This window comes from Penaeus vannamei, chromosome 16, assembly GCF_042767895.1.
Source record: "Penaeus vannamei isolate JL-2024 chromosome 16, ASM4276789v1, whole genome shotgun sequence".
NCBI lineage: Eukaryota > Metazoa > Arthropoda > Malacostraca > Decapoda > Penaeidae > Penaeus > Penaeus vannamei.
Window position 1 is genome coordinate 17,171,826 of NC_091564.1, and position 7,776 is coordinate 17,179,601.

At 37.0% G+C, this 7,776-nt stretch overlaps 1 protein-coding gene across 2 annotated transcripts in view; it reads left to right on the top strand.

Moving 5' to 3' along the window:
• Rad9 (cell cycle checkpoint control protein Rad9) overlaps positions 1 to 6,516 on the top strand; it is a 7,854-nt gene extending 1,338 nt beyond the window's left edge. Inside the window, exons 1-8 of one of the 2 annotated variants that reach the window (XM_070131281.1) lie at positions 488 to 648; positions 2,167 to 2,235; positions 2,802 to 2,950; positions 3,316 to 3,480; positions 3,626 to 3,782; positions 4,371 to 4,542; positions 4,901 to 5,187; positions 5,519 to 6,516. In XM_070131281.1, the coding sequence (XP_069987382.1) occupies positions 543 to 648; positions 2,167 to 2,235; positions 2,802 to 2,950; positions 3,316 to 3,480; positions 3,626 to 3,782; positions 4,371 to 4,542; positions 4,901 to 5,187; positions 5,519 to 5,856 (1,443 nt within the window). In that variant the 5' untranslated portion in view covers positions 488 to 542 and the 3' untranslated portion in view covers positions 5,857 to 6,516. Of the gene's footprint in view, positions 1 to 487; positions 649 to 2,166; positions 2,236 to 2,801; positions 2,951 to 3,315; positions 3,481 to 3,625; positions 3,783 to 4,370; positions 4,543 to 4,900; positions 5,188 to 5,518 lie in introns of those variants that run through there. The other variant, XM_070131282.1, reaches the window with a different exon arrangement.
• Positions 6,517 to 7,776: the final 1,260 nt, after the last annotated feature.

The following is a 7,776-nucleotide window of genomic DNA, read 5'->3' on the forward strand; positions in this document are numbered from 1 at the left end:
TACCCAAAGGGCACACACAGTCATGGCAACTTAGATTGATGAATAAAAATTTTGATGTAGAAGTGGGGACTTAGTCTAAGGCAAGTGTGTCCATGCTGTAAAGAATTACAGTATTGCTATCAATAATTTTAATACAGTGTTGACTTTTCTCTTTTTATCAGTAGATACTTCCAATACTTCAAGAGATATATCATTATACATTTTATAAGTTAATTGATGATAACACAGGCTACAGTGCAGTATGATAGCAACACGTTATTAAGCATTGCTTTACCACTGAATGTTGACAAGGACTAACAAACCGCTGCAAAGTAGAGCTTGTTATTAATTTGAGTCTAAGTTGCAAAGCTCCATCTTGAGAGAGTATATAGGATAGAGGCACATTGGCCTTTGATGGAGCAAAGCCAGTGATGGATAAATATTTGTCTATTTTTTATCTAAATTTTCCCCACAACAGGAATATGCAGACATTGACGTAATCAAATGTAATGGCAATAAAGAACATATGAAAAACAGATTCATACAGTTTAGATACTATTGGAATGTGCCATTACACCTATTTTGTGTATCTAATAATCCCCAAAATTACTTACAGCCATGATGTCAGTATTCTGTGGTGCCCCCTGTTTCTTTCTCTTGATGCCCTATGTATGTACTCATTGTGCTGAATAGTTTATCCAGTGCTGCTGCAGTGCTTCATGCTTTTGTGATAATCAGTAAACCATTGTCATGTAGCAGCACAACCCTGCAATCTGCAGCTCCGCATACTTGCCAGGTTGCATCACACCAGGTCTGCAGCCTTGTCCTTGCTCACTCGCCAGCAGGTGCTTCTCGTGACTCACTACTGAGACCTTACTAGCTCACACGGACACCTCGTGGCTCTTTCATTGGACCACTGCTCCCCTCATTCCCAGTTTGCTGACACAGCTTCAAAGTTTTAAAGCCCCAGAATCCGAAACTGAGATCAGCAATCCTCGATCCACCAAAAGTACCACGACAAGCAGCAACAACACACTGACAGCCCAGTCCTTCGCCAAAGGGGAGCCTCTCTGGCTGCCGATTGATCTCCACTTCATCTCCAACACCCAGCCATACCAGTGGGAATTCACACTCACTCCGAAAACTATAAAGAGGTTTAGACCTGTTCAAGTATTAGATGCATACCACATCTACTATACTGGTTACACTGGGGTGATATGTTATGGTATTTTGTTAGTTCTCTTAGCTCACACATGGGAATGGGAGTACCTTTAGCATCATGACCCAGCAACCTGCAGCTCCACATATTTGCCAGATTGAGGCACACCTGATCCACAGCCTAGTTCTTGCTCACTCGTCAGTAACCGCTTCTTGCGACTCACTGCCTAGACCTGACTGGCTTACATGGACACCTCATGGCTCTCTCATTTGACCACAGGCTCCCCACGTTCCTGGTTTATTGACATCAGCTATAGTCACATACACTGGTAATTTCAAACTTGTAGAACTCTTTGGTAATTTATCATCAAAAAAGAAACCAATCCAACCATTATCCCACCATGATAGAGTGTTTTGTTTTCTTCATCGTTAATGGAGCAACTAAACTAAAGCAACTAAAAATGTATTTGTTGTTCATATATTGATATATTGTCATTTCTATTTTTATTTATTCACTTATTCTTTATTTTATTGACCAATAGAAGTTCAGCATTCAAAACTAGCCAAAAAAACTAGGATTTTGATGTTAAGAAGTGTATGTCAATTTGTTTACACATGCATCTGTAAGATCAGCAAGTTAAATTGCTTATTTATCGAGGTTATGCTTGTAACATTTCATTAGTATGACATTAATATAGAACCCTTACAAACCTAATAAAAATGCAGGTCCTTCACGCAGGACTACATCAACTCTAAAATCATAGGATTTGTAACAATACACTGACATATATTTACTACCTTATGAACTGAATACATGGGTAACAGTATCATATATAAATGCATCCAAGATCCACTTCAGACATGTATCATTTTTGTAATTCATCCATAATATGAACAAAGGGTCTGTTTTTGTAGATTAACATTTTGTATATAAATACCATATAAAGTCTTCATTTTTTTTTTTTTTTTTTTTTTCAAGTGGATCATAATCTATTTACAAAATGTAAGATATTTTTCTGTTCTTTTCAGTGTTTGGAAGAGCAATTCATTCCCTAGCAAAGATTGGAGAAGAATTATATGTAGAACCAAGTTCAAAGGGTAATGTAAAATAAAGTGTTTCTTTATATAACTTAATACTATTATAAATAAGTTCATTATGAGAATGTAAATAGATATGCTGTTACAGTAAATCTCTGTGTATTTTTGTGACTTATATTCTTTTGATAAACAAATACCTTTCAATTAGTTAAAATGGTTAATGATATCCATATGCCATTTAGAAGGAATTGGCAAATCAGCCTTTGGATTAATGTACCTGTTGTTTTCCTTCTGATGGGCTGGATCTTATATGAGGGTTCATTATAAGTGTATTTAGATTAAGCTTGCTTAGTATTTGAGTGATAAAAAGGATGTAACTGTAGTACCATTAGCAGATAGGAATGGAAAGAGAAATTGGGCTATTCTCATGGCCTTTGAAAAAATTTCATGTGATTGATGAATTCATAATATGTGACAGTAATTCATATGGGGCTTGATTTTATGCCAGGAAATTTTAGCTATATATATAACTAATACTGATAGCTAAACACTATGTCCTTTGGCAGTAGTTTAATTGGTGTACCTTTGATATACTTGCCAATACTATATACATGTTATTGTTGCAGGTGTTGCCTTTCGAACTGTCAATTCCTCTCGCTCGGCATTTGCATCGTACACATTCAGCTCAGGCTTCTTCTCACAATATGATGATGGATCTCTCAACCAAGAAAAGGATGCTGGGGAGGAAACGGTCAAATGCAAAGTTGCCATGAAGGTAATTTTTTTTATTAGACAAAGTGAGTGTGAATGGAAAGAGTGCATGAAGTAATAATTGTCAAGGGAGTCTGCAGGTGAGTTTACGAATGTATGACTGTAAACATGTGTAAGATGAAAGCTATGTGGTGAATTGTTTGTTTCTCTCTGTTGTTTTGTTTACAGCTCATGTGTTTCGGTTTGGATTTATGATAAGAAATCATACCACCATTGGGTTAATATTTCAGTCTAAAACTCAGTTTCCTAATCAAGAGCTATATTCCACATCGATAACTGTTATATTATTACAATGAGAAATCACATCTCATCTTTTGTTGATAACATATAGTTGTTGACATATATATATGTAAGCATGACATCTTTCAGGCATGCTTAAATGTCTTCAAGTCACTGGCTACATTAGAGCGCACTGTTGAACGATGTAAAATTACCTTGGATGGTGAAGAGGACAAGCTAGGAATCCAACTCAACTGCCGACATGGAATCAACAAGACCTACAATCTCTCCTTCATTGAGTGTGAGACCCTTCAGGTGTGGCTTCTCGGTTTCAAATTATTTTTTCTTGTTTTTATTTGTTGTTTTTTTCTGGTAAATTTGATTTTTGATAAGTTCTGTGACTAGAATTTATGATTTTGTGGATTTCATTAATTTTGAAATACTGATCCCCCTTCCACAGGCTGTATTTGACAGAGAGTCTTGCCCAAACTACATCCAGAGCCAGTCACGAGTATTAAGTGATGCTGTTCTGAATTTCCAGCTCAATCAGGATGAAGTTACACTCTGTGTTTCACCTGAGAAGATCATTATTAGGAACTATGTCGAAGATGAACCAGGTATACACTGTTGTGATGTGTTACCTTACATTGTTTAGGAAGGGTTTGGGGGCAATGTTTTTTGTTGTGCATGAATTTGACATTTCTGCAAGGCATTTAGCATATACTCTACATAGCTATATTATTGAAATATCAATTCAGAAAAGAACTTGTATAGATTCATATATACCACAAAGATCAACTTTAATTCTGGTTGATTGATTATCAATTTATTTTAGAAGGATAAACTTTTCTCTAGCCAGTAAGTTGGAGACTTAAAGATTGCTATTTAATTTTTCAGGTTCACATATAAAAAAGCTAGAATCACAAAATTGATTAAGTAAACACATAACTTATGAATCCACATTTTGAAATAAACACTTGTTACATATAGATATACTAAATTACCTATATATTGCTGGAGAATGTATCAAGATAATTTATTTTTTTCTTTTCATTACTTGTATTAGATTATATGTATTCATTATTACCTAGTAATATACACCCCAAATTATTTCTGAGGGTCTTCTGTTTGGAAGATGAAAGTAGTAGCCTGATAAGTTTAGAAGCTTTTATCAAGTAATCAGTTACAAATCATGTTACTTTCAGATCCTGCAAAGGCCATTCACACTGTCCTTACTCTTGAGGCTGGTGAGTTTGACAGGTACAATATCACAGGTGAAGGTGAGGTAACCTTCTGCCTGAAAGAGTTCAGAGCCGTTCTCACCTTCGCCGAACCGGTTAATCTACCTGTTACATGCCACTTCTCAAATCCTGGGAGGTTAGTCACACAGATGTATTTGTTTATTTGTTTTGTATATTTATTTGTTTTTATTTATTGTATATATATATATATATATATATATATATATATATATATATATATATATATATATATATATATTTATATATACTTTAGTATTTATATAAAAGTATGCAGTGAAAGGACAGATTTGTTTAATAAAGCAGTCTGCTGACATGCAACCCTGCTTATGCACTTAAATTGTTGTTTTATAATACACAACCATTCACACATAGGCCTATATTTATGTGTACATTTTTACCTGGTGTACGCTTATTGTATCGATGAGTCATTCTTTCCTTCTTCCATCCTCAAAAATGTTTCTCCTTCATTCCAGCCCTATCATCTTCACTGTGGACAACAGACCAATGTTTGAAGGAACGTTTGTCCTAGCCACCCTGGCAGAAAAGTCTGATTCACAGATTTCTAGAAGTCAAAGCACAAGCAAACAAGCTGCACAAACAACCCACACTCCAAAGACAGTTCCTAGGATACGTTCAAGCTCACAAACCTCCATAAATAGAAGCCAAAATTCCACCTTTGATAACATGAGAAGTGAACAATCAACTTTACGGAGGTCAGATCAAATTGGGGAGGTTTCAAGTCGTCTTTTTGAGAAAAGAGGTTGGTGTTTTATAAAACTACTTTCAGAATTGATAGGCTTTGTATGATATATAAGAAATGATGTTCATGATGTAGCAACTGTTGCCAATGTGAGTAATGCTGTGATTTAGTAGATTATTTCTTTACCCTCATTTTTGTTGTCTTTCATTTTTTAAAATCTTTATCATATTTGTTTTCTTTGTGATGAGAACACATTCTTCTTTTTAATTTTATCTATATGAGTGTCCATTTGTGCCTCCTTTCTCATCTCTAGAGGGTTTGTTCTCCTCACACTCACTCTTTGATACTGAATTTCCCTTGAAGTCACTCATACTATGTTTCCTTATTACAGCTAGCCTATCATCTGCCCATAACTCATCAGCTCTCCAAACAAGCAGTCAGAGCAGCCTAGAGAATAAGCCCATCCTACCCTCCTCTCCCCTGCGCCTTGCAAGGGCCAGCACCACAAATGGCAACACGTCCCACATAAACATGTCCATGCGAGATGACTCCCTACCCGACTTGAATGGGGACGAAGGTGAGAGAGAAGAGGAGGACATTCCTGGGACACCACCGGCTAAGAGAGCGAAAAAATTCATCTTCCAACGGTGCTTTGAGTCGACATTCAACCCAGAAGATGTACCTGGTCATGACAGGGTTTTGGCCGAGGACTCGGATGACGGCTTTTGATAATGCCTCTTCTCTTTTTTTTTCTGTTTCCCTGTTTCTCATCAGTGTTTATTGATAAACCCTCCTTGTTTTCTTACTTCATATCAGAGATTGTTTTGAATATAGGGATATGTCTGTGTATTTCAAAGAAATGTGTGAAATAAGCCTTTTTTGTGAAAGGTTGAACAATTGTTGTAATTGAAGATGGTACTGCAGTGGATTCCTTTTTTTTAGCCACAGTATTTGTACATAAGACAAAAGAACACCAGTGACCTCTGTATGTTTGCCTTTTCTTTAGATACAGGAACTATAATTATTAGTTTACTGAAGATATAAGTTGTATAAACTTTCCAGAATCAAATATGTAAGACTGGGTAATTAGTATAGAAATTCAAAATTCTTATAATTGTAATCATTTCAATTTTTACATGCATTCTTTGTGTGGAACTCCAGACCTTGACCAGATCTGCCTTTGCGATTAAGATCATATTCATACTGTTCAAATGTAAATATTGATGTGTTCCATTACTTAGGGAAAATGATTTGATGAACTAATTCTATCCCAGGAACAAATTATCTGTGATATATATATAATTATTTAAGGATCATCTTTCAGTGACATGGCAGAATGCTAAATAATTATGTTATTTTTTACATGTAAATGAAAATAGTTTTGTATCATGTGTGACATTTCATTTTCCCCTATTTTTCTAACTAAATTTTCTACCATGAGAGATATTTCATCACCGTCTATTCTTTAATCTTTTAAAGAAAGAAAACTTAGAAGCAATGCTCTTATGTAAATACTTACTTTATGGTGCAGAGAGCCTAATATACACAGTCCTACTCCTACTTGCTTGGTCTTAAGGTTGTGTAACTAATGCCAGGTATGATGAAAAAACTGCTGCAAAATGTCTAAATTGCATCGACAAAGTAAATTTCATGGAACCCTGCTGGATTAAAATTGGTTAAAATCCCTACAGAATATGAGAATATAACTACTATATCAATTCAAAGGAGAATCGTAGTATCGGTTTAAAATGGTTGTATGAAACAAAACGGTGCAAAAACCGAATATACTGAAAGGCAAATGAGCAATGAAACTAGCATATCACATTTATCACATTTACGTTTACTTACAGGAACAAACTTATATTCATACAAACACTACTTAGGATTCAGATTCATTCATGATCAGAGGTTCTTCAGGACTGCTGATAGCCTCGGGCAACATTTCGTTGTGATTTGGAGAGGTCTTCCGATGCACGTTCAGATCCCAGCGAGTGATGAACGTCTGTCCACAGCAGCTCGCAGGGTCCCGAAGTGGGCCGTGGTGATAACGCTTGTGTTGGTACATACTGGTGGAGAATATCAGCCTGTGACACGTCTCACATTCCACCCTGTCTTGGCTAGACGATTTTACTGATCTAGATCTTGTAGAAACTGGCGTCGGTGAGTGAGTTTGCTGGGGAGACGGAAGGCCAGGAGTCGAACATAACTGGGTGCTGGTTGGAGTCGACAACATCGAATGTCTTTCGCCATCTGTGAGATCACTGGCAACTAGCTGAGGTGTCATTTCGGGTTCTACTGGAATGCTGGTTTGAGGAGGAGATGCAACCCCGAGGCCATTGATCTGTAACTTCCTCGCCGCCATCAGAAGGTATGGGACGCGCTCCTCCGTGACGTAAGCTTCTCCTCTGTACATGAATTCTAGCAAAGCCATCATGTCCTCCGCACTCGTATCAGGCAGCAAGATCGTGGGACGCATTTCTTTACACAGGGTGAGAGTCTGCCTGAAGAACTGACTGCAGATGGAGAGGACAAGGCGATTGGCCCCGAGGGTGGTCCCGTCACAGCAGGCGATGCAGACGTCATGGAAGGCCTCCTCCTCCAAAAACGGCGCCAGACCCTTAGCGAAGAAGGAAGAATGATCGGACCACC